Genomic DNA, 27151 nt, shown 5'->3' with positions numbered 1-27151 from the left:
GACAATGTAATCTTTGCTCAGTGTCTGGGTTTATTTCTTAATTGCATGAAATTTTATGCCATTGTCTTGCGCACATATTAAAACAAATATGGATACACATTTTTATTTTTTTCCATTGTTCTTTTATCCATTTATCCAAGTTAATGACATTTTGCTTGTGACGCACAATATATTAATAAAAAGTATATTATGACTTTTAACCTCTGTGCACAAATAAGTCAGGTATGGAATAAAGATGCAAATGCATATTGCTATTTGTAGGAGCCATAACAAAATTCTTTTAAATACAAATAATAGGTAAAAATGAATATGTGGAAGAGAATTGGGAAAAAAACATGCATAATAATACTCTAGTTGTTCCTCAATTGTTTTGACTTACTAGCCCAACACTTGCTCACATTCCTCTGCAAGTAAAGGGAGAGTCAAAATCGGGGATGAGGCTTCATAAAAGAATTCTTCATAATTAAAAATTTTGCCTCTTAAATTCATTTTTGTATGTTTATTATTTCATACTGCGCATAACATGGTTAGGGTGTTTAGTATGAGTATCAATTCCAAGTTCCTATGAGTCACGTAATGCAAAGAGAAAAGACACTTAATAATTGTTTCATAAAGACAACATTGTTATATCTATGCTTACTTATTCTAGGAGACATACATCGAGATCCAGACAGAGCATCTTCCTCAGCTATTGCTGCGGATGGTGGCAGCGCTAACTTGTCATCTGCAAACCTTGGGGCTTGGAGAGCTCACTCACTGCTTACGTCTCTGCTCCAAGATCCTGAGCAAAGTACAACCACCATTAGTTTCCCCTTTGGCTCTGTCCAAAAGCCCCCAGGAGCAGGGCCTTTCCAGTTCGCGAGGAAAGTCTTCAGATTCCACAAAAGAAAAAAACAATGATACTGGAGTGAGTAAAGTAAAAGCATTGATATATACCACAGGATTTACAGTTCTCAATCGGAATCAACCCAAATTAGGAAGACAACTTGGTTTCCTTTCAGAATTAACATTTTCATACTATACTACTACTTCTCTCTCTCTCTCTCTCTCTCTCTCTCTCTCTCTCTCTCGCTCTTTCTTTCTTTCTTTCTTTCTTTCTTTTTTTTTCTTTCTTTCTTTCTTTCTTTCTTTCACTACTACTACTACTACTACCACCACTACCACTACTACTTCTAGGATTTCAGAACAAAAGATGAATGAGACAAAAGTTCAGAAATTCAGCATTTATTTCATCTTTCTAGATATGGAAAATGTGTGTTTTTATTAATATATATATATGTGTGTGTGTGTATTTTCTACAGTGAAGAGAATAAGTATTTCAACACCCATCTATATTGCAAGTTCTCCCACTTAGAAATCATGGAGGAGTCTGAAATTTTCATTGTCGGTGCATGTCCACTGTGAGAGAGATAATGTAAAAAGAAAAATCCAGAAATCAAAATGTATGATTTTTTTTTTTTTTTTTTTTTAACGACTTATTTGTGATACAGCTGCAAATAATTATTTGACCAACTGTCAATCAGCTAGAATTCTAACCCTTCAGAGACCTGTTACTCTAAAAAAAAAAAAAAGTCCACCTCCACTCCATGTGTTATCCTGAATCAGATGCACCTTTGTGAGGTCGTTAGCTGCATAAAGACACCTGCCCACCCCATGCAATCAGTAAGACTCAAACTTGTAACATGGCCAAGACCAGAGAGCTGTCCAAAGACACCAGAGACAAAATTGAACAACTCCACACGGCTGGAAAGGGCTATGGGAAATTGCCAAGCAGCTTGGTGAAAAAAGGTCCATTGTTGGAACAATCATGAGAAAACGGAAGAAGCTAAACATGACAGTCAATCTCAATCGGAGTGGATCCCCATGCAAGGTATGACCTCGGGGGGTTTTAATGATCCTTTAGAAAGGTAAGGAATCAGCTCAGGACTACCGGACAGGATTTGGTCAATGTGTGTGGTGCCGTAAGAACCATATCAAGGTTCTGGCGTGGCCTAGCCAGTCTCCAGACTGAAACCCAAGAGAAAATCATTAGAGGGAGCTGAAACTCTGTGTTTCTCAGTGACAGCCCAGAATCCTGTCAGATCTAGAGAAGATCTGTGTGGAGGTGTGGGCCAAAATCCCTCCTGCAGTATGTTGAAAACCTACTCAACAACTACAGGAAACGTTTGACCTCTGTAATTGCAAACAAAAGCTACTGTACCAAATATTAACATTGGTTTTCCCAGGTGTTCAAATACTTATTTGTGGCTGTATCACACAAATTGTAAAAAAATCATACATTGTGATTTCTGGATTTTTCTCTTTAGATTATCTCTCTCACAGTGGACACGCACCTACGATTTCAGACCCCTCCAAGATTTCTAATATAGCAGGGTGTATGCACATAGACAGTATGGGGAAAGAAAATATTCACCCCATTCCTGAATATTTTACGATACGATATATCTATCACGCATAAATGTTTCAAATAATCAAAAACATTTTCAGATTACCTAAACACAACCCAAGGAAATCCAAGTGCAGTTTTCAAATGCCAATTAAATTTATCAAGGCACAAAAAAATGAAAACCTTTCTGATCCTTAGTGAAAAAGTAACTGTCCCCTGAACCAAATAGGTTGTGGCACCCTTGGCAACAATAACTGAAATCAAGTGTTTGCAATAATTTGTCTCTTTCTTTGGAGAATTGTTTCAATTCACCATATTGAAGGGTTTTCTCGCGGACTATATGCAGTGCCGTGTGAAAGTATTCGGCCCCGTTGAACTTTTCAACCTTTCACCACATTTCAGGCTTCAAACATAAAGATATAACATTTTCATTTTTTTGTCAAGAATCAAAACAAATGGGACACAATCGTAAAGTATAACTAAATGTGTTGGATATTTGTACTTTTTTAACAAATGAAAAACTGAGAAGTGGGACATGCAATATTATTCAGCCCCTTTACTTTCAGTGCAGCAAACTCACTCCAGATGTTCAGGGAGGATCTCTGAATGATCCAATGTTGACTTATGATGATAAATAGAATCTACCTGTGTGTAAACAAGTCTCTGTATAAATGCACCTGCTCTGTGAAAGTCTCAGGGTTCTGTTTAAAGTGCAGAGAGCATCATAAAGACCAAGAACACACCACTCAGGTTCGAGATAGTGTTGTGGAGGTTTAAAGCTGGATTTGGATACAAAAAGATTTCCCAAGCTTTAAAAATCTCAAGGACCACTGTGCAAGCAATCATATTGAAATGGAAGGAGTATCAGACCACTGTAACTCTACCAAGACCAGGCTGTCCCTCTAAACTTTCACCTGGAACAAGGAGAAGACTGATCAGTGTTGCAGCCAAGAGCCCCATCATCACTCTGGGTGAACTGCAGAGATCTACAGCTGAGTAGGACAACAATCAGTCATACACTGCACAAATCTGGCATTTCTGGAAGAGTGGCAATAAGAGCCATTTCTCAAAGATATCCATAAAAAGTCTCATTTAAAGTCTGCCAAAATCCACCTTGGAGACACACCAAACATGTGGAAGAAGGTGCTCTGGTCAGATGAAACCAAAATTGAACCTTTGGCCACAATGCAAAATGATATGTTTGGCATAAAAGCAACACTGCTCATCACCCTGAACACACAATCCCCACTGTCAAACATGGTGGTGGTAGCAGCCCCATGGTTTGGGCCTGCTTTTCTTCAGCAGGTACAGGGAAGATGGTTAAAATTGATGGGAAGATGAATGGAGCCAAATACAGGACCATTCTGGAAGAAACCCTGTTGGAGTCTGCAAAAGACCTGAGACTGGAATTGAGTTTTATCTTCCAACAGGACAATGATCAAAATCTACCACTGAATGATTCACAAATAAATGTAGCCAGGTGTTAGAATGGCCAACTCAAAGTCCAGACCTGAATCCAATTGAGAATCTTAGGACAGAGCTGAAGACTGCTGCACAAACGCTCTACATCCAACCTTACTGAGCTCCAGCTGTTTTGCAAAGATGAATGGGCAAGAATTTCAGTCTCTCGATGTGAAAAACTGATAGAGACATACCCAAAGCGAATTGCAGCTGTAATGGACCTTTTCGGCTGGCGATCTTAAGCACCACCCCCTTTAGCTACATTTGCCATGTCCCACAAGCTTCCAAAATGGCGATTGAACTTAACAGTTTTGAAGTCGATTCCCTATCGCGTATTCCAGATAATATTGCGGTATGTTTTTTCCCCAAATGCGTCAGACTTGTCCACGAGAGTTCTACAGGAAAGTCTCAACTATTTCACGCAAGGATTTGTACACAGAATTATGATTTTGGACGGAGCAGGACACAATGTCAGAGTTACAGTGAAATGCTGGCGATCGATCCAACAAAAGTTTGACCCCTCACAAACTTCATATTGAAATCCAACTGGATAAAATAGTGCATGCGTACTATACATATAAAGCAGGGTGAGTACTTTTTACTTAGAAAGATCATGAGTAATATCATTGTAGTCTTCATAAGTGAGTTAAGTTCAATTTTCTACAAGTGCATCTAAACAATGTTGATTAACTCAGTACCGTAGTCACCAGATGAAAAAGTTTGACTCTGCTCGTAATCTGTTTTAAAAGTCTGTGATACAAATAGGCAAATAGACATTTCTCTCTCATGACGTCATGCATTTACGTATCACTAACCCGACTCTTCGGCATAAAACCGTACACATTTCATTCAGCAGGTCAGTGATACACTAAAAAAGTGAAAGTTGTTCTCCCGCAATGTCTAAAGCACTGATAATAATTAAATCAAAGAGAAGATACCGCTCCCTCACTTACCTTCGAACATACAGCCTTGTGTTTGTTGATATTGTTCACAGTTGTATGTGCGGTCTTCCGCAAGCCTAAATCCATCGTAGACACTTTGTCAACGGTGGTTTAGGCTATGGAAAAATAATCAACTGGGCTCTTTTAACCTAGCAGGATATCTTTCATCAGAATTGAACGTTCCCCAAGAGCATCTGAGGGCCATTTTATTCTTTTTTATTTATATAACATTAACTTTTCCAAGCACATGCTACTGACAACCAGCATTGGTTGTGAGACAATATGGCGACAGGGGCGTATCAAGACAGGGGTTAAGACAATGCGGCTATCTGATTGGCTATTATTGTACGAGTGATTGACAGGTCGGAAAGGTCCATTGCAACAAAATGTGGCGCTACAAAGTATTAATCCAACAGGGCCGAATAATTTTGCACGCCCCAAATTTTTGATTTTATATCTTTATGTTTGAAGCCTGAAACGTGGCGAAAGGTTAAAGTTCAAAGGGGCTGAATACTTTCACAAGGCACTGTATATATATTTTGTGGTCATGCAAGATAAGTGGCACAGATGGGCAAAACTCTTTAAAAACAAAAGTTCCATGTTCACAAGCATGTAAGAACTCAAGTCCTCTAACAGATGAAAGCATAATTTAAGACCCATAATATTGTTTTGTGCCTGCTAATCCCAGTTCGAGTCACTTGACCCATCTATCCATTTTTTGAGCCGCTTATCACAAGGGTCGCTGAGGGCTGGAGGCAGTGTATCCAAGCTATCTTTGGGCAGGAGGGGTACACCCTGAACAGGTTGCCTGTCACAATCGCACCTAAGATAAGTTTAAAGTCTCCAATTAATGCATGTTTTAGGGTTGTGGGTTTAAACCATAGTGCCTGGAGAAAACCCGCACAGGCACGGGGAGAGCATGCAAACTTCACAAAGGTGGGTCTGGGATTTGAACCCCGGTCCTCAGAACTGTGAGGCCAACGCTCCAGCCAATTGCCCCACCGTCTCTTGACTCAGCTCTCCTAAAGTACTCTCCGACACCCCACCAAAAAATAAAATAAAATATATACGAAAGAAAAAGTTCGTTCATCTATGATCGGTTTTGACCGTGTAATTCCAAAAATAGCCTGGCCATATCATGTTCCCTTGAGGCTAAACATTTGACTACTTGTGGGTTGGCATGGTCCTCCTTCTCCCTGCCCAGCATTCTGTTTTTTTTTTTTTTTTTTTTTTTTTTTTTTTTTAAGTGAGCGTGAGCTTACCGTGGCATGATGTGAAGATTCAGTCAAGCTGTCCCATGTTCAGCGATGGTTGCGATTGAGTTACACAAACTGAGCTGAGCCCGTAAGGAGTACAAATAAAGATGGCGATGATTAACCAACAGCTGAGCCCAACTCCCCCGTAACTCTCTTTGGAAGTAGAGAAGAATAAATTACCCTGTACCTATCTCCAACAGAGTGGAAAACACATCACATAGATCCAACAAATACTTTTAAGAGACCCCTCCACACACCCTGAGGAGCATATGGATGATGTGCTTACCTTACATGCCACCTGAGTCCAGGCTCCAAAATGTGCCTGCTGCTATGAGCAAGATGAATCCCAGGATATTTCATTTGCCCAGTGACTGAAAAGAAAAAGAGAATTGTTAACACTTGTTGCACTGTTCATGGTGTACTGTACGTCTACATGAATCCCTCTTGTAAACAGCTGTGGATAATTGCTGCAAGTGTTGTTGGCATAAAGAGTGTTTATTTCTATTTTTTTTCAGGAAGAATTAGAGGAGATATGTAATGATTAGGATAAAAAAACTGAACAAAAAGTTAGCTTTAACATTCTGCTAAATGGTTAATGTGTGGATTTTTTTTGTCGTGTTGGTAGCTCCAATTATACTGTAAAAATGATATAAATGTTATGGGATTATTAAAGAGCTGTTGTCTTCTTTTTCTGCTGTCTTTCCACAGACTCTTCCTGTAACTTTGGAAACACATGGAAATGGGGAGGTATTTAAAGATGTACAAAATCAACCCAATCACTCATCTGGAAGCGGATTCACTGACTTTTTTCAGTACCACGAGAATGGCCCTGATACCGAACAACCACCTTACACTTCCGCAATACATAAAACAAGTGTGAGTTCCTCAGGCCCATCTCAACCTAAACCTGTAGACAAACCAGTCATGCAGTGCTGCTTGGAACACTTCCAGCAATTTCTCTCTCGGCTTATTACCTTGTATATAACTTCTGAACAAATGGACAAAAACAAGAAGGAAGGAGGCGATTCGGTACAGCCAACAAACCATGTGTTAGACTGCACCAAACCTGGCCATGTAGCCCAGGCTGAATCATGCTCAGATTCTGTGATGGTACAGAAAGCCTGTGTTGCTGCTTTTACTGCTGCCTGCCAGCTGTTCTTGGAGTGTTCAAGTTTTCCAGTTTACATTGCAGAGGGGAATCTGAAGGCCTCACCCATACAAGAGCAAGAGTGTAGTAAGTGTCCTTGCACTAATGTAGACCAGGGCTTAATTACAACATTTCACTAGTGTTTCGGGCTTTCTTTGTTAAACTACATAACACACTCACACTTGTATCTATACAGTACTAGCCACAGGGCTGAAAGTGCAAAGTGCACATTATGGAAATATTGTACACAAAACTCATAATAGTTAATACTCTGAAACCAGAAAACCACTTTAATTGTACCTGGCACCTTCTACATCACACTGTGCATTCAGTTCACCAATAGAAAAAAAATTGAAATTGGTAAAAATACAAGTACCTGAAAAACACAACACAACTACTCGCTGGAGAATTTGTTTTTAATAATTTATATTTGTGTGGTTGTGTGTTGCTTTAACTCAAGGAACATATACCCGTTTATGAAAGACATTACAATGTCTGAAAAGATTATGCAGCATATTTAATAATGTCTGCTTGCATATATCCAGACAGCAAGCAGGGAAGTCTGCCAGTTTGGCTGCAGACACTGATGGATGCCTCCTGCTTGACCAGCAACTTTAGTCTCCAAGGTGTAGCCATTTCTCTCCTCATGGACCTTGTGGGACTTACCCAGTCTGTGGCTATGGTGACAGCTGAGGGTGTAGGATCCAGTGGCAGCTCTGAGGTTGCCCAGCCCATGAGTCCTAGCCAAGGTAGAGTGGCTGTCATCATCAGGCCCCCACTTACTCAGGGAATCCTGAAGTATATTGCACACAAGACAGACTTCTTCAAGGTAATAATTACAGTCGAACAATATTAATAAAAAAAAAACTCTCGCTAATTCTTTAATCTCATTGTGCATAGAATGTAGCTCTGATCCTGTGGGATCAGTTGAATGAAGGAACACCTCAACACCATCAAAGAAGTGTAGAGCTTTTCTATCAGCTCCACAACCTTGTACCTTCTTCCAGCATCTGTGAAGATGTGATCAGCCAACAGCTCATGCACAGCGACAAGGTCAGTACTTTTTAAATCAGTTACAATAGGTCTCAGCCAAACACTGTCTCTGTAATTCAAGATCAAACATACGTATTTTCTTTCAGAGAATTCGGCTAGAAGCCCATGTGAAGTTTTCTGTGCTATGGCACTTGACACGAGATTTAAACATGACCAAATCTTCCCCTTTTAACCGGACATTTGACAGGTAGGTTCAGAAGATGCTTGCATTTACGGTTCTCTTTGTAATCCTCCAAAGTTCTTCTTTTTGCTTCTTTAATTTTATCCTCCAGGTCTCTTTTCATCATGCTAGATAGCCTGAGTTATTGGGATCCATGTACAAGTTCCGTTGGCCGGGCATGGCTTAATCAGGTCCTTCAGCGGCATGACATTGCTCGGGTTCTCGAGCCGCTACTTCTCCTTCTACTGCACCCAAAAACCCATAGAGTTTCCATTCAAAAAGTGCAAGCTCAACGCCATTGGGCCCAGGTTTTTCCTGGTGTTCCTGAGCAGGAGTCATTGGAACCTACAGACACCAGAGACTCGGGCTTCTCCGAAAGTGAGTAGCCTTGTTTTAGTTTTCTAGCTATATATTTAATAGGAACTAGTATGTAGATGTGTCTAAGTATGAAGCATTTATTTCTTTTCAGTTGCCTTTTTACAGTAATGTTTTTCTCTGTTTTTGATTTCTGACATTAGACCTCAGTCATATACGAGTGGACAGAATGGCACAAGGAGAGTTCCCTGGTCTGGAAGTCGGTGACATGGAGCCTTTTTGTCTCACTGTTAACCCTCTTAGTGACAGTTTGTCTGTATTGAGTCTGAGCAGTGAAAATCTACAACTAACTGGTGGATTACAGCCTGCTGAACAGCAGGAGCAGCAGCATTCCTCTGAATCGATTGGTTCCCATTCCTCTCCAGTAGAAAATGAAAGTTTTGATGAGCCAGAGGTTGTAAACAGCCCATCCAATACTTCAGAGGCACAGCCTGCTTCCTCAGATTATTTGTCTGAAGACTCAGTAGAGGAGGTTGTTTTCTCTGTTGTAAATGATCTTATCATAAATGTTTCGAGGTTAGTAGCTGAGGAGACTCTTGATGTGCCAATTCAGTCTGAAGATTGGCCCCAATCAGACTCTGAGAGCACTTCCTCAGAAACGTCCATTAGTCCCCATCTTGATTCTGGACCTACTCACAGCTCCAACCACCAGACACTGCCAGAGATGCTAGCTGAAGGAACATTGGAATTCCTTGGTGTTCCTTCTTCTAATTTAGTGGCAGAGGAGCAGCACAGGGAGGGCATCACCCGGCACAGTTCTTCACCTTCAATTGTCACATTACCTGATAGCTCAGACCAAGCTATTTCAGACCTGAACCTACAAGTGGACAACACCGAAGCACACAAACGTAGCCAGAGCAGCACTCAGCTCAGCCTTAAAGGCAAAATCATGGAGAAACTGGCTGACAAATCCACAGTGGTTAAGCCTAAAACCAAAAAGTCCAGAAGGAAAGAGGTGGAGAGACAGAGAAAGACAGCAAGCCAGGCTGAAAAAACACAAACACCCAGTATATTCTTTGGGGATAGCCTAGATCTGGAGAACTGGTATAGCTGTGGGGAAGGTGAGGTATCAGAAATTGAAAGTGACACTGGCTCCCCCAGTGGATGTTCAGCTGAGAATGTCGGAGGTGTGAGTGTCTCAGGACGTAGATCATCTTTGGTCCCACCTCGCTTCAATATTCATCCTCTCTACCAGCATGTTCTTTTATATCTCCAGTTATATGACTCCTCCAGGACCCTGCATGCACTGTCGGCAGTTGCAGCTATGCTAAGGTCGGCTCCCTCGGGGTTTGTAAGTGCTATTTCAACTACCAGTATCAACAACACCTACACCCCCCAGCTGTCTTTGCTCCAAAATCTCTTAGCTCGTCACAGGGTCTCTGTCATGGGTAAAGACTTCTACTGTCCTATCCCACAAGAGTCCCACTCCCACTCATTTCGCAGTGCCATGTATCTGGAAATTATTATATCACTCTGTCTGTACTTTCTAAGAAGCTTCTACTCTACCCATGTGACGGCAGGCCCTCAGGACTTGGCTGGGAACCGAGCCATGCAGCTGACCAGTATAGAAGTCTTAACTCTTCTTTTCAGTGAGCTGGCCAAGGTCACAGGGGGCTCAGCAAAGGGATTTGCTAGTTTCATCTATGATGTCATGTCTAAGTGTAAAGTTCAGAAGGTGGTTCTCCATTGCCTGCTCTCCTCTATATTCAGTGCCCAGAAATGGCATGACCAACAGGCGGCAGGTGTCAATATGTCCATGGTGGAGGAAGGTCTGTCAGAAGACAGTGTTATCAACTTGTCAGAGGACGAGATGGACAGTTGCAGTGCAGTCCAGTCCCAATTACTAAGATTGCTTCAGAGCTTAGTTGTACTTGAGCACAGAGTTTTGGCACCAGCAGAAGAAGGAGGAGAACCTACAGCAGGAACGGTGGGAGGTGTAGGACCAGGCGGCAACACAGGGACTGGTTTTGAGATGTTAGGTGGGGAAGTAGAGCATGTCAACCCTCAGCAACCAATGACATCATTACAGTACCTTCATGGACAGCCGATCACAGCGCAGGGCATGTTTTTATGTGCTGTGATCAGAGCACTGCATCAACACCATGCGTGCAAGATGCACCCTCAATGGATTGGACTCATCACAGCCACACTGCCGTACATGAGGAGGATTCTAAGAAGGGTGGTTGCATCAGTTACTCTGCAGCTTTGCCGGAATTTGGACAATCTTCTTCACCAGTACCAGTATGAGTCTGGGATTACCGACACCAGGTATTAGCAATTTTATCATGGTGAGTGCAAGTAGTATTTTTAATGTGTGCATTCTTTAAATTACAAATGCAGCTCTTTACAGTAAGGAGATAAAATACAGTATCAAGTTCAAGAAACATTACAAATATTACAATGTACATAAATGTAAGAAATGTCATTTTGTTATACCATACGATGAACTACATTTTCACATTTAAGTCATATTTTTAACACAAGATGGCACCCTACACCCTGAAAACAATTTGATATATAATACTCAGACATTCAAACAGACATTCAGACATCCACAGATATTCACACACCTTTTAATTCTTCACTTTATTTAGCCATTTCCTAAAATATTTTGTTCATTTTTACCCTCATGAATGTACATAGAGCACCATGAATTGTTGAAACTTTTGCATTTATTAAAAAAGAAAATATCTCACAGCCATAAGACTACTACTACTACTGTCAAACTATTTGCTCAGTATTTTGTAGAGGCACTTTTTTGAGCTAATGCAGCTACAAGTCCTTTGAGGAATTAAGCAAAAACTTTTTCACACGTGGATTTGGGTATCCCGGGCCATTCCTCCTTGCAAATCTGCTCCAGTTGTCTGGTTGGATGGTGAACGTTGGTGGACAGGCAATTTCAGATCCCACCAGAGATGATCAATTGCGTTTAACTCGCGGGTCTTGGCTAGACCAGTCACAGAGTTGTCATGAAGCCGGCAATCCTTTGGCACTTTAGATGTGTCCTTACACACACATATACATACATACACACAGACGTGTGTGTGTGTGTGTGTTTGTATGTGTGTGTATATATAAACTCACACAGTGCCATGAAGTAGTATTTGCCCCATTTCTGATTTATTTATTTTTTTAAACATCACACACAAATGTTTCAAATCATCTGACCAATATTAATGTCACTCAGAGTCAACCAAAGGAAATACAAAATCCAGTTTTCAAATGGCAATTCAATTTATTAAGGCACAAAAAAATCAAAACCTTTCAGACCCTCTGTGAAAAACTAATTGCCCCCTGAATCCTAACAACAGGTTGTGCCACCCTTGGTAGCGACAACTTGGAAATGACTTTGGAACCTTTTCCATACTCCTATATTTTATTTCTATTTTCTTCTTGAATTACTTGGTTCTTGAGATCTTGTAGCCTACTTCATATTCTCTAACTGATTCTATTTAAGTGATGTCCTCAAGTATGGTTTGCGTGTGCCTTGTGAAATTAAACTCACCTTTTCCAAATTTGTAATTAGTCACAGTAACTTTGTGATTTAAAATTTTCAATATACTCACTCTCTCGCCTCTTGACATGTCAAAACCATCAAAGTCTGCACTCTCGAACCTTGTCTCCAAAAAACATCCAACTTTGGCTGTCCCACGAATAAGATCATTTAGAATCCTATCAAACCTGCTCACTCTGAGGGAGAACCTCAACATCTTCATTTCTGCCACCTCCAGTTCTGCTTCTCGTTGTCTCTTCAGTGCCACCGTCTCCAATCCGTACATCATGGTCGGCCTCACCACTGTTTTATAAACTTTGCCCTTCATCCAAGCAGAGACTCTTCTGTCACATAACACACCAGACACCTTCCGCAGCTGTTCCAACCTGCTTAGACCCGTTTCTTCACTTCCTTACCACATTCACCATTACTCTGTATTGTTGACCCCAAGTATTTGAAGTCGTCCACCCTCGCGATCTCTTCTCCCTGGAGCTTCACTCTTCCCTCTCCACCCCTCTCATTCACGCACATATATTCTGTTTTACTTCAACTTATCTTCATTCCTCTCCTTTCCAGTGGATGTCTCCATCTATCTAATTGTTCCTCCACCTGTTCCCTGTGTTCACTGGATATGACAATATCATCTGCGAACATCATGGTCCATGGGGATTCCAGTCTAACCTCATCTGTCTGCCTATCCATTACCGCAGTGGACAGGAAGGGGCTCAGAGCGGATCCCTGATGCAATCCCACCTTCACCTTAAATTCTTCTGTTACGCTTACGCCACACCTCACCACTGTTCTGCTGCCCGCATAGATGTACTATTCTAACATATTTCTCCGCCACACCAGACTTACGCATGGAGTACCACAGTTCCTCTCTTGGTACTCTGTCATAGACTTTTTCTAGATCCACAAAGACACAATGTAGCTACTTCTGACCTTCTCTGTACTTTTCAATTAGCATCCTCAAGGCAAATGATGCATATGGGTACTCTTTCTAGGCATGAAATCATACTGTTGCTCGCAGATACTGACTTCTGACCTGAGTCTACCCTCCACTACTCTTTCCCATAACTTCATTGTGTGGCTCATCAACTTTATTCCTATATAGTTGCCACACCTCTGCAAGTCCCCTTTGTTCTTAAAAATGGGAACTACCACACTTTTCCTCCATTCTTCAGGCATCTTCTCGCCCGCTAGTATTCTGATTGTATTAATGTATCTATACACACAAATATATATGTACATCTGTGTCTGTGTGTACACAGACACATATTTTACAGATGAAAAAATAAATTGGAATCCGTATTCATCTTTTTTCTGTAGACCCCAGTGGATGGCTCTCTGTATTCCTCCTGACCTGTTACTGACAGTACTAGAGGGGATCACTGCAATTATCCACTACTGCCTCCTTGATCCTACTTCTCAGTATCACCAGGTGAGGTTGTCGTACACCACATAAAGTACTGTAACCCTGGAAGCCTCTCCATATTACATTATCCCCTTGCCCATTTGCCGTTCACTCTTCATGGTGCCACATGTTCGCGGATTTTGCTCTTGAGTTTTTTTGTATTCAATAATGTGCTGTATTTTCACAACCATAAGGTATACATATGGTGCACTTACGAGCGCCTCCCAGCATGCTTTCTGGCACTAAGCCGGTAAATAGCGTTTAAAGTGCATGTTGGTATCTTACATCTATCCACCCATTTCCTGAGCCTCTTATCTTCACAAGGGTCACAGGAGTGGTAGAGCCTATCCCAACTGTCATTGGGCAGGAGATGGAGTACACCCTGAACTGGGTGTGAGTCAATTGCAGGACACATGGAGACAGACAACTGTCACACTCACAATCACACCTTGGGGTAATTTAGAGTCTCCAATGAATGCATATATTTGGGATGTGGAAGGAAATCAGAGTGCCTGGAGAAAACCCACACAGGCACAGGACTAATATGCAGAATCCGCAACGGCAGGGCTGGGATTTGAACTCTGGTCCTCAGAACTGTGAGGCCAACGCTCTAACCAGTTCCACCGTGTCGTTGTGGTAACTTACATACACGCTAAAACACATGCTAGCATCCAAGCTAACAATGTAACCAGTGTGTTCAGGTGTACGTCATTGGACTGACTAGTCACACAACATTTACAGATCTTGGAACTCGTGTGCACATTAAGTGCACTGTCCATTTTGGAAAAAAATTGAAGACTTTTGAGTGTGTCTTATAGTCGCAAAAATATGGTACGTCATACATAGGTGTTTTAAAACTGCGTCAATTATTCGCAGATTTTCGGTATTCGGTGGGGGGTAAGCCATGTAACCTGCGCAAATAATGAGGGAACACTGTAATCAGTCCTGTATTATTGTCTTTTTAAGTACTGTGAATGATGAATACCAAATTGTTTGACAATTACAGTACTATTTTTAAGTTTTTCAAAATATGCTAAGTTTCTTTCTGCTCACCTATCAGTTAGAAGTGAGTGTTGATCAGAAACACCTGGCTGAGGCTCGTTTAGGAATCCTGTCCATTCTCCACACAATCATGTCTTCTGTCACACTACTGTGGAGTGTCCTCCATTATGCTGACAGCTCTGACAAACCAGCTGCTGCTTCTGCTGATTCTACTTCAAACATCAATCTGGGCTCCACTAAGGTATATAAAAGCAAAACCCATGTATTATATCACAGCCATATTCTTGCCATTTATAATCAAATGACATTCATTTTAGGACCTTCTATACAATATTTCAACAATGTAAAATTAGTAGTTCATGACAAGTGATTGATTCAAATTGTCTGTACCTTTTATATAGACCTTAAATTTTAGTTCCACATTACACTGGTCATACATTTGTGGGTCGTCTGATCCATTGTGTGCCCTAATAAATGAATATACAAATATAGATTTTTTTTTTATAGTGTGTCTGATACTCATACTGTCAATTTTGATTTTCCTTCAAGTTTGCAGACAGGACATAACGTGCAGTAAATTCCTCACTTACATCTCATCTCCAGAAAATTCGTCAGCAAATCCTTGAGCTGCTTGGCCCAATCTCCATGAACCATGGCGCTCACTTCATGGCAGCCATTGCCTATGTTTGGAATGAAAGGAAAATGGTCAAGACACCAGTCAGAAATAAAGTGGGTAAAAATAAAATAGATCAATCTGTTTTAACTTCCACACATTTTCTTTTGTTTAGTAGTTTTTAGCTTTGTAATGTCTTATGTAATGTTAGCATGTTATTGTCAGTCCTCATATGTGTAACATACTGAGGGCTCAAATTACGTTTCCAAGATACCACTATTGCAAAACCAATTTAAAAAAAAAAAATATATATCACCTTTTTGAACCAAAATTTTAGCCACCCGGATGAAGGGTCTTAGAAATTAGACTCTAGTAGAAACATAACTTTGACCAAGAAACAACCTGTAAACAAAAAAATGCACTCTAAATGAAAAAAAAAAATCCTGTAAATGAAAAAAAAAACATCCTGTAAACAAAAATATCTATGAATGGAAAAAATATATAAAATGTGAAAAAAAATTATACTACATGGATTTCACAACGCGGGTATTTTCTAGAATGTAAGCCCCATTTTAAACGAGGGAACATTATTTGTCACAGTTATATCATCTCTGCTTTGGTTTGGAATGATTTTCAGGTGATTCCTGTCGCCAGTGATGAACAACTATTGCTGGTTGAGCTGGTTCGCTCTGTGAGTGCCATGCGCACTGAAACGGTCATGAACACCGTCAAAGAGGTCTTGAAGCAGCCGCCAGGCATTGGAAAGGATAAGGTTTGTGTATTTAAACTTAGTTTCTAATACAGTGTTACATACAATAACAACAATACAATGTTGTTTTAAACCTAGCTATAGAGTGCAATATAATTTCGAGCAGTCAATTATTCAGTGATGAAAGTCCTCCGGATTTTCGCGAAATTCTGGATTTTTTAATTTTCATGAAAGTTGCTCTGGAAAATTGAGGAAAAATTGCCTAAAATTAATTTGGATATTAGTTGAGAACATTGAACGTACATACGTTTAAGTTCGTAGTTTTGCTTTCACGAGCGTAACCATGTTGAGGCTCTAACACTAGGAAGAGTAACGCCCCTCCCCTCGCATTCTCTCAAGACGTCGCTTATTTTGTGTGGTCTTGACATTAATTTACGTGTTTATTACATAAACGTTGTTAACTAAACAAGCATGCTCCAAAACAACCGGTATTCACCCAGACACAGGAAATGCAAGTTAACTGTACTGAGCATGTACGAAAGCGCATGTTCAGAACTGCTTCACGGATTTACGTCGACAGTCATCAACATCATGAGCCATTTCAAAGGAAATTCAGTTACACCAGGGGGTGCTCATTGCGTCGAGCACGAGGCAGTGTGAAGGCGTAAAAAAACAAAAAACACATTCGATGATCATCTATCTCGTCGCTTGATTGAGGTGTGGCCGATACGTCGAGTGCATGCACATAAAGGCGCATTCTAGCAAGCCAGCCTCCTATTTACGGCAGTCCCGTTGTGCGTGCCCCCCCTCCCCCAAACAATACGTTACGATTGCCGACAGAAATGTTTGTTTACAATCTATCGCTAGCTTGTCGTCACGAACGCCGATTGTGTTGAAGTAAACTTTCAGCATTTTCAAAACATTGCGAGTATAGACCGTTCGTGTTGATTCCTTGACAGGCCAGTGCATTTAACTTTTATTCAGATCAAGAATTTTTATTAATGATAATTTTAAATACGTTTTATTACATGTTCTACTAATATCAGTTGAAATTAGAAATTATCATTTCTGAGTTTGAAATTATAGTTTTCTATTATAGTTATGTATTTGTTCATTTTATTTTATTTTTAATTTACAGTTATGTTATATTAATCCAGTAAGTTATTTTAAGGCCACCTGTAATCACACCCACAACTTTATCTGCGAGCATAACTGACCACACCGTACATTTTTCAAATATGAGTGACAGTGTGTATGTATGTATGTGTGTGTGTGTGTGTGTGTGTGTGTGTGTGTGTGTGTGTATATATATATATATATATATATATATATATATATATATATATAATATATATATATATACCGTGTCCTCCGTAATTATTGGCACCCCTGGTTAGGATGTGTTTTTTAGCTACTAATTTCTTTTTTTTTTTTTTTTTCTAAATAATATGGGACTTTAATGGGGAAAAAAAGAGAAAAATCCAACCTTCAATACAAGTGCATTTATTCAGTGGGAAAAAAAATCCCACATAAAGAAATAATTTGACATCAAATAATGTGTGTCACAATTATTAGCACCCCTGGTGTTAATACTTTGTACAACCCCCTTTTGCCAACAAAACCGAACCTAATCTTCTCCTATAATGTTTCACAAGATGGCAAAAGACAGAAAGAGGGATCTTCAGCCATTCCTCTTTGCAGAATCTCTCTAAATCATCCAGCGAGCTGGGTCCTCCCCTCTTCAGCTCACCCCACAGGTTTTCAATGGGGTTGAGGTCTGGGGACTGAGATGGCCTTGGGAGGAGCTTGATTTTGTGTCTGGTGAACCATTTCTGTGTAGATTTGGCCATATGTTTAGGGTCATTGTCTTGCTGGAAGACCCAGTGACGACCCATCTTCAGCTTTCGGGCAGAGGGCAACAGATTTTGATTTAAAATGTCCTGGTTTTTCAAACCATTCATGATGCCATGCATCCTAACAAGGTTCCCAGGGCCTTTGGAAGCAAAATAGCCCCACAGCATCACTGACCCACCCAGATACTTCACAGTGTGTAAGAGGTGCTTTTCAGCATGCGCATTTTTCCAGACCCACTGAGAGTGTTTGTTGCCAAAAAGCTCAATCTTGGTCTCATCTGACCAAAGCACACGGTCAAGCCCCAATACCGCTTGGCGAACTCCAGACGTTTGCATTTATGATTGTGACTGAGGAATGTTTTTCTCCGTGCATGCCTCCCAAACAGCTTGTTGGTGTGTAGACCACGCCTGGCGGTTGGTTTGGAAACTTTGTGACACCAGGATGCTACCATTTGTTGTAATTCTGTAACAGTGAGCTTTGGAGATCTTTTGATTTCTCTTACCATCCTCCTCACTGTGCGTGGTGGCAAAATAAACATGGGTCCTCGTCCAGGCTTGTTTACCACTTTTCCAGTTGTTTTGAACTTCTTAATTATTCCTCTCACAGTGGATATGGGCAGCTGCAGTTGAGTGGCAATCTTCTTGTAGCCTCTGCCTGACCTGTGAAGGTCGACGCACATCTGCCTCACTTGTATGCTGTGTTCCTTTGTCTTTCCCATGTTTAAGAGTGGATAAGAGAAATGGCCTCTGTGTCATGTAATATTTATACCCCAGGGAAACAGGAAGTGATTAATTACTAATTAAATGTTCCTACATACTCTGGTAAACGTTGGAAACTACTGTAGAAATGACAGAAACGCTTCAATTATATTTATTTCCTGGCAATTGTTAAGGGTGCCAATAATTGTGGAACAGGTGATTTAATGAAAAGTAATAATTTTTTAGTCAGGGATTTTTTTATTTTCTTACAATTCATTTGAGTTGAAGGTTACATTTTCCTAAAATTATCAGTTTGACAGTATTCTTCTGCAATAAACATTGAATTTATTTTGAGGCTTTTAACATATCTTAACTGTGGGTGCCAATAATTATGGAGGGCACTGTATATATATGTGTGTGTGTGTGTGTATATATATATATATATATATATATATATATATATATATATATATATATATATATTAAAGGCAACTGATTATACTATTAGTATTACTAGATCTATATCTAAGATAGTGATCAATGTGGTTGAGTGCATCAGTACAATGCGACGTAACAAGTTTGAGACTTAAATGTTAATAGTAATTACTACAGATCAACTTCTTTAACATGTTTTGCTGTATGGTATAGAAATTCTAGGATATATTTTCATGTATATTCTATACTATAATATGTGTAATGTGAAGAAAAGGACAATTTTAGATGTCTTTTTACTGAATAGTTCACTTAATTCATTTGTCTTGAGATAAGATGGCATATTTTAAGTCTATTTTAATGACAAATGTGATTTTGTGCTATCCAGTGATAGGGAGATGGGGGGCAAAAAAATCTGGGTTTGGCCCTTGGGAACTTCTGACCAATTTTATTTTTTGGTCAGGACTTGGAGATTTTACTTTAAATTTTTTTTCTAAATTTTGTTTACAGATATCGCCATAATGCACCACAGCCATTCATTTTCACAAGGGAAAGTGTTCCCATTTGTATTTTCAGGAACTTTCACGAAAGTCCACTTTCATCTCTAATTATTTCAGAGCAAAACTTTGACTAAATATTTGATGTTATTTTTCTCAATCATTTTCTCTTCATACATCGTCATTCATAGAAACACCTTTCCTTGGAGGTCTGCATGCTGCAGTTCTTCTATGCATATGTCCAGAGGTTAGTTCATTACATGCTGTACAATCAAAATCAGTATACATTGTATTTACACAGTACAGTAATCCCTAGTTTTGCGCAGTTAATGGGGACCAGAACCCACCGCGAAATGTGAAAAACCATGAAGTCGGACCCCACCCACCCCCCACACACACCCATGGAATTTACATGTATGTGTATCTGGGTACCAGAAGGATTTAAATATCTAAACAGTATTTATACTTTACATATTTGACACTAAGATTACAACAGTGCACATATTTACTTAAATCTTTAATTATAAACCCTTTGTTAATCATTCCTATAGCAGTTGCCTGACCATGGTTGGGAGATGCATGGGAGATACCCTGGTGGCAGGAACAATAATGGTACAAAGCACCGGTTTGCGGCTCAGAAGGCTTTATTAGATCTTTTAAAGCCCCACCGACATGTAAAACATAGTTTTTAGTGTGTTTTTAATAAAAAAAAGTCAGTCAGAATGGACCATCTGTTTTTTCACCACACGTCAGGATGTTGTCATATATGGATTTTTGCATCTCCGACCATGAAAATCCTCTCAAGGCATTTGTGTTGGAGAAGAACCAGGAAGTTAATGTTTTTTTGCAGACGCCCACACTGGCGGGTTTGTGTGTTTGTATACCTGTTTTACCGGCAGGAAAGTAGCATTTTTTTAAATTTTTTTTCATTTTTTTTTTGCGTTAGCCAAAATGCCGGCTCATTAAATTGCTGGATTTTGCTCGAAGACCCAGGAGGATGGATTCACTCTTTACTCTTTTCCAAAACACCCGGTTCATTGTGAAAAATGGATTGCACAGGTAAAAAGGACGAGAGTTTTGTAGGTTCTAAATGATTGGTAGGTGTGTATAGAGCTATTAAAAAAAATAATAGTTGTGGGGGACGGCCCGGCGTTGTTGTCGCCCGCCGGCCGCCGGTGTTCGCCTCAACGGGGAGGTGGTTTGGCTGCGTGCGGGGAAGAGAAAAGAGCCCCCCCCACCGGCCACCGGTGTCTGGGCACCCCTGAAGTAGTTACTTCGTCCGGCATGGGTCCTCCTGAGTATACTACATACACAAGACTTGTAAAAGAGTTAGGAAATCAAACAATTATAGGCCTATTATTTTGAATATTTCATCGGGTAATTCATCCATATGTCGGGAGTCTGTTGTTAGTTAGAAGTGACACGCATATCATCTAAATATGGCCCGTAATGAAAGGGTCATATTGCCCCGGGCACTTCACTCGATTCTGAGCTGTTTTCTTCTTCGAAATGAGCTTCAGTCTCAGAAGAGGCATCACAAAAATCCAAAAATGTCTCCTGTTCATCTCCCTTTGCAGGTGGCACAGCGTCTTCTCAATGGCGAATGTCCCAGTGTGACATCTGCAAATGACGTTTCAGGCAATATGGCCGCCACTGGGATGCATTAATGACATGCTCGCCGCTCTTTTTTTTTCATATAGACATTGAATAATATTGTATGTACTTTTCATAACAATATCCATTTTAAAATGTATATATTGCTGTCAGTGGACCTTTAAACACTACAGTACTCCTCCCTGGTCGCCCTCGGTAAACGTAAAGTGTACAAGTGCTCGTGCTGCGTTTCCACACGCCTGCAGAGTCCCTTCTCACACACACACACACCACACACACACACACACACACACACACACACACACACACACACACACACACACACACACACACACACCACACACACACACACACACGCACGCACTCACTGTCTCTCTCTCTGTCTCTCTCTCTCTCTCTCTCTCTCTCTCTCTCTCTCCTCTCTCTCTCTCTCTCTCTCTCTCTTCTCTCTCTCTCTCTCTCTCTCTCTCTCTCATATGCACACATATGGCTCGTAGAGGCTTTAAGTTTACTCAACTGGAGCATTGCAACATGATGATCATAAACACGGTCCTTGAAGAAATACACGCAGCTATCCTCTTCCAAAAAAGATCTTTTTCATCTATGTTAAAAATGTGCACGCGCCATCTAGGAAACTCTTTGTCCACGTACCAACGAGCAGCACCATACAGATGCACGTTTCTGAGGATGTGTGTATATATATTTTATTTTATTATTTTTTTTTTTTCCAACCAGTCTTTGCTGGCCAAAAATCCTCATCCTCGAGGGGGAGAGTCACAATGCAGGGTCCAACTAGGAGAAAAGTGCCTTGTCCAGGGTGCTGGAGGACATCCCAATAGGTCGCACAGTGCCTGTGTCATTTGCTGGACAAAGTCGTTGAGTCCTCTCGCTGGATCCCAAAAAGGATCAAAGTTCTCCCAAATAGGAACCCATTCTTCCCACTGGATCCCTAAAAAGATAAACGTGCACGCGTAGTCACCACTTCTCAGGCATCGTGGAGGAAGCTTTCGCTGAGGCACAACACTGAGGTGGTGTTGTAAGTCCATAATCAAAAAATGTTGTTGCTTAAAAAAAGGGTTATCACAAACACAACAGTTAGAATACAGTACATATGTGAGCCGATCAACAGCACAAGACAACATGCACAGCAAGGAAATGGGTGGGTCAAGGGAAGTTACTGGATGAGGCTTTGATGATGTGTGACCAGTCAGCTCACGGGATGAATCCATTCATGCTGTCATTGGTCCATGTCACGCCGGGAATCAATCTTTTTTATTTTTTTTATTTTTGATTCATTGGTCCACATCTTGCGCTGGGGATGTAGCTTGTATCAATCTGCGTTGTATCAATGCACATCATATAGTACTGTAATTTTTTTTTTAATTGGGGGGGTGTGGAAAAAAAACATGTTGCACTGAATCCGCAATAGGTGAAGCGCGAAGTAGAGGGATTACTGTACTTCAGTTGTTATTCTGCTCCTTTTAAAAATTGCACACCCAAACATCAGTATACATTGTATTTACACAGAACTTCTGTTATAAATCTGCTGCTTTCAAAAAAATGCACACCCAAAGAGCATGGTTTCTTTTTATTATAGGATCTCTGTATCCACGTTAGTGGACAGCTGGCCTTCTCTCCTGGCTCTTCTCAAAGACTCCGTGCAGTTAGGCTTGCCTGCCCCAGGACAGTTTTTAATACTTGGGTTGGTTTCTTTCTTCACTCCTACTTTTAATGTCATCATCAATGTCCTTCCCGAAATCCTCTGGTCATTATACAATATATTATTTGTCAGACTCTGTATACAGTATATTTCAGTAATTGTACCAGTTAAACAACTTAAACTGTTGAGAGTTAACCTTGGTTCATTCTTTGCCTTTTTATTCTCTAGAGTTCTGAATGAATTCATTTTGAAAAACCCCAATCTGGAAAGTAAGAAAGACCAGCGAGAGCTCCAGGTTATAACTGGTTCACTACACTTTGAACTTTTTGTCAATTTGAATCAGAAATAATATGTATCTTGATTTATTTGCTATTCTGAATGCACCATCATTTTCATGTGCTGTTTTTATTTATTTTCTTATAATGATATTTGATGGTGTTCAGGATGTGACCCATAAAGTTGTGGAGGCCATTGGGACAATTGCCGGTTCTTCTCTGGAGCAAACTACATGGCTAAGGAGAAACCTGGAGGTTAAGGCCTCTCCTCAGATAGTTGTGGATGGAACTAACCTTGAAGCAGATGTTGAAGGTTTGTTTCCTATTTTGAGAAAGGCACACTTGTAGTCAACAATTGTTATACCATTCTGGGTGTTCTCTATTATGTAGTCTAGATTTAAAAAAAATAAGATATAATATGAAAAACAACAAAGTGTAAATTACGTTATTAATTAGTTGTACTGAAACTTAATTGCCTAATTAAGTTAATATAAAATTCATACTTGCGTATTTAAAGCTGTATGTGCTTTATGTGTTTTTGTAGATTTATTACTCACAGTCATGGAGGCCTCCAGCTTCACCCCATCTGTCTACAGTGTTCATGCCCTCACACTGCTGGCTGAGGTAAAACATCTGTGTGTCTGTGATTCAGTTCCATTCCGCCTATGCAACTGTTATTTAGACTGTCAGTTCACAGTTAATCACCATCTCTTTATACATATACACTATATTTTTTGAAGTGTTTACCAGAAATATTTATTTTTCTGCCGTGGTCTGAAGGTTTTTTTTTTCTCTTTGTACTGTTCATTACTCCTGTAAAGTATAGGTTAATACAGGAGAAGTAGTCTACATAATATTGTACAACTTAAAAAATATATATGAGTGCAGTGATTCTAAACACTTCTTGCAGGAGGGTAAACCCTTAAAAAATGTAGCCCTCCCAGTTGCACCATCTTGATCAACATTACATTACAGTGGCTTAAGTGGTCATCAATAACACGTTGGGTTTTAATTGTATAAAGTATTCAAAATTTTGTAAGCCACTGTAACATGCACAGTGGAACGTTAACACTCAGCTGAAACATAGTCTGTTTTTTTTTTCCAGTTAGTGTTTTGCACAAACAAATTGTACCTAAATGAATGTTAAACCGTTGGCCTCACAGTTCTGAGGTCCCAGGTTCAATCCTGGACCTGCCTATGTGGAGTTTGCACGTTCTCCTGTGCCTGTTTGGGTTTTCTCCGGGCACTCCGGTTTCCTTCCACATCCCAAAAACATGCAACGTTAACATTCATTGGACACTCTAAATTGCCCCTAGGTGTGATTGTGAGTGCGGCTGTTTGTCTCGATGTGCCCTGCGATTGGCTGGCAACCAGTTTAGTGTGTACCCCGCCTCTTGCCCTTTGACAGCTGGGATAGGCTCCAGCATTGTGAGGATAAGCGGCTAAGAAAATGGATGCATGGACGGATGGACGGACATGCGTTGGTGGTCACCAGTCCTTGAGAGATTGCTTTAATTCAATGTTCACATACAATGCATCTCGCAAGCAGGCACCAAAACCTTACGTCACCTAGCAAGCTAGCACTAGTGCTACCAGTTGTATTTAAACATGCTGCCATATTGTTGAATCATGCTCTGAAATTTTGGTCTGGGTGAACTAATTTAATTAAAATAGTCATTTAATTACAGATAGCACTCATTTTTGTCATATCATGGTGAGTTTACCTAACTGATGAGAACACATTATCTGGCGAGAGCAATGATTTCCAAACTTTATGGAACCAAGGTATTTTACAATTGAAAATCTCATGCCAGACCAACAAACAAAAAAACTAGATTAATTAGTGTATGTACTTATTGACATCTAATAGAAGAACATTAATTTGTTCACTCTGTCACTATGCCTCACAGAAACGAGGAAGGGGGCAAATACCTTTTCATGGCATTGTCGTTATACATCAATGTTGTCTATATGTTTAAAGAGTCAGTCACCCGGACATTCGCCAATGAAAACACGCGGTAGACCCTAATATGGGAGATGACCACGCCCCTTCTGACACGGAAGCTCTTTTCGAAGAAGAGAACATCTCACAATCGAGTCAAGTGTCCGGGGGAATATTACCTTATCGTTTCGAGCTGTATTTAGATCATATGCAGATCACTTCTAACTAACAACAGACTCCCCGACAGTATGTAGCGTACTCAGCCGCAAGTGATCACAACGTCACAACCCGGGTGCGACGAGCTGAACCACGGTGCCGAGCCGGGCCGCTTTAGGGCGTTGTCGTTGTTCGCCGCTGATTGCGCCATAAACAATTGTTTATCGCTGCCGCCATCAGCGGTATTGTTCATCACAGACGACGGCGGCGGCTATGAACAACCCTGCTTGCAATGGTGCACTCAGCCGCGTCCAATGAGAAAACCATAAAGCAGCCTGCCTCGGCACCGTGATAAGCCACTTCGGCACCGAAGATTAGCCACCCCAGCTAAAGCCGTGACCGGCATACTCTGCACCGAAGCCAGCGTACTCTGCTCCGAAGCGGTGACCGGCATAATGATGCTCCCAAACAGTTTTAAGGTTAATGTTATGAAGTCTCCTATTTTTAAAATACAGAATTAGCTTTTTGTGCACTGTATTGTCTGTGCATTCATCATCTATCAGGCTGCGCCAAGGTGAAATTTTAACATTACACACCATCTCACCCCGCACTTTCTACTTTGGCTTCAGACCAGACCTTTTTTACTCAGAGAAAATGTCATCCACTTTCACCACTTTTTCTTTATTATACAGATACCCTGACATTCATTAAAGCAACAGCACTCCTTTTTTTTCTTTTACCATTATTATATAGAGTAAACACAAGCAGCATGTCTAACTCTATTTGCTTTACGTTGCCCAGGCTGTTTTTCTAACTAAAGCACCGGTGGTGCGCAGTGTTTGTAATTATAAGTGTACCCGTTTGAGAGCGGGAGGTGGGCAGAGTCAGGTAAACAACGAAGTAGAGTCTGTGGCATCGTGTGGCCGAGCAGCAGTTTGTTAGATACCGCATGCGGCCGTGTTAATTAAAAAAAAAGTCAGGCTGTGGTTCACTGCGCTGGATTACCCCAGTCTACCAATCCACAGGCACTGTCCATGCGATGTTGGAGAGGCATGTCAACCCGGATACCCCCACAACATCCAGTGGCTTTAAGAACTCTGGGCGAATCTCATCCAAACCTGGGGCCCTGCCGCCAAGAAGATTTTTAGCCACCTCTGTGACTTCAACGCCAGCGATAGGAGAGGTTGCTTCAGTGAACTCAGACTTTGCTTCCTCATAGGAAGGCATATCGGTGGAATTGAGAAGGTCCTCAAAGTATTCTCCCCACCGACTCACAATTTCCGTTAGCAGCGCCCCATCCTCACGATACACAGTGTTGACCTTGCTTCCCCCTCCTGAGATACCGGACAGTGGACCAGAATTGCTTTGAAGCCACCTTGAAGTCCTTCTTCATGGCTTCAACAAACTCCTCCCATGCCCAGGTTTTCACCTCAGCAACCACCAAAGCTGCATTTCGCCTGGCCACGTACCTATCACCAGCTGCCTCGGGAGTCCCACAGGCCAAAAAGGCCCGATAGGCATTCCTCACTATTGGTGTTCACCAACGTGTTCGGCGGTTGCCGTCATGACGGGCACCAACAACCTTATGGCCACAGTTCCGGCAGGGTTCGCACGCGGCCCTAAAAGTCCCTAAAGAACCCTCAACTTTCGAAGGTGCATTTAGGAGCTCCTAAAAGTCCTTAAAATCCGCAAAAACCGGTCAAGCCCCTAAAAAGGCCTTAAATTAAAAAAAAAATAAAAGGGAGGACCTCTACCGCCAAAATTCTCCCTAAAAAATAAATTAATCTTTTATTAAAAAAAAAGCGATTCGTCTGGCGTCCAAAACAGCCGGAAATTGTCAACGGAAGTCACCGTGTTGCCAACTAGTCGCCATCTTGTCGATATTACATTGTTTGTTTCCGTGAGTAGGCATTTCACTTCGTGTTCGTTACGACGTAGCGTAGTTCTTTCATTGATACAACTTGTATCACGGGAATGTGCATTTTTCAAGAAGCTTGGGTTGAAAATAAAGAG

The 27151-nt window shown here is 40.8% G+C and overlaps 1 protein-coding gene across 3 annotated transcripts in view; it reads left to right on the top strand.

Moving 5' to 3' along the window:
* dop1a (DOP1 leucine zipper like protein A) overlaps positions 1 to 27151 on the top strand; it is a 63124-nt gene that overhangs the window by 18002 nt on the left and 17971 nt on the right. For all 3 annotated transcript variants that reach the window (XM_061821323.1, XM_061821322.1, XM_061821324.1), the window contains 16 exons: positions 650 to 907; positions 6753 to 7278; positions 7737 to 8020; positions 8092 to 8244; positions 8331 to 8431; positions 8517 to 8782; positions 8923 to 11047; positions 13602 to 13713; positions 14747 to 14929; positions 15292 to 15417; positions 15939 to 16073; positions 19683 to 19738; positions 22703 to 22807; positions 22994 to 23060; positions 23209 to 23353; positions 23585 to 23664. In XM_061821323.1, coding sequence (XP_061677307.1) covers positions 650 to 907; positions 6753 to 7278; positions 7737 to 8020; positions 8092 to 8244; positions 8331 to 8431; positions 8517 to 8782; positions 8923 to 11047; positions 13602 to 13713; positions 14747 to 14929; positions 15292 to 15417; positions 15939 to 16073; positions 19683 to 19738; positions 22703 to 22807; positions 22994 to 23060; positions 23209 to 23353; positions 23585 to 23664 — 4722 coding nt within the window. The remainder of the gene's footprint in view (positions 1 to 649; positions 908 to 6752; positions 7279 to 7736; positions 8021 to 8091; positions 8245 to 8330; positions 8432 to 8516; positions 8783 to 8922; positions 11048 to 13601; positions 13714 to 14746; positions 14930 to 15291; positions 15418 to 15938; positions 16074 to 19682; positions 19739 to 22702; positions 22808 to 22993; positions 23061 to 23208; positions 23354 to 23584; positions 23665 to 27151) is intronic.

This window comes from Syngnathoides biaculeatus, chromosome 5 (genome assembly GCF_019802595.1).
Source record: "Syngnathoides biaculeatus isolate LvHL_M chromosome 5, ASM1980259v1, whole genome shotgun sequence".
Classification (NCBI taxonomy): domain Eukaryota; kingdom Metazoa; phylum Chordata; class Actinopteri; order Syngnathiformes; family Syngnathidae; genus Syngnathoides; species Syngnathoides biaculeatus.
Note: the sequence above shows the minus strand (reverse complement) of the source record. Positions and strands in the feature narration are given on the sequence as shown.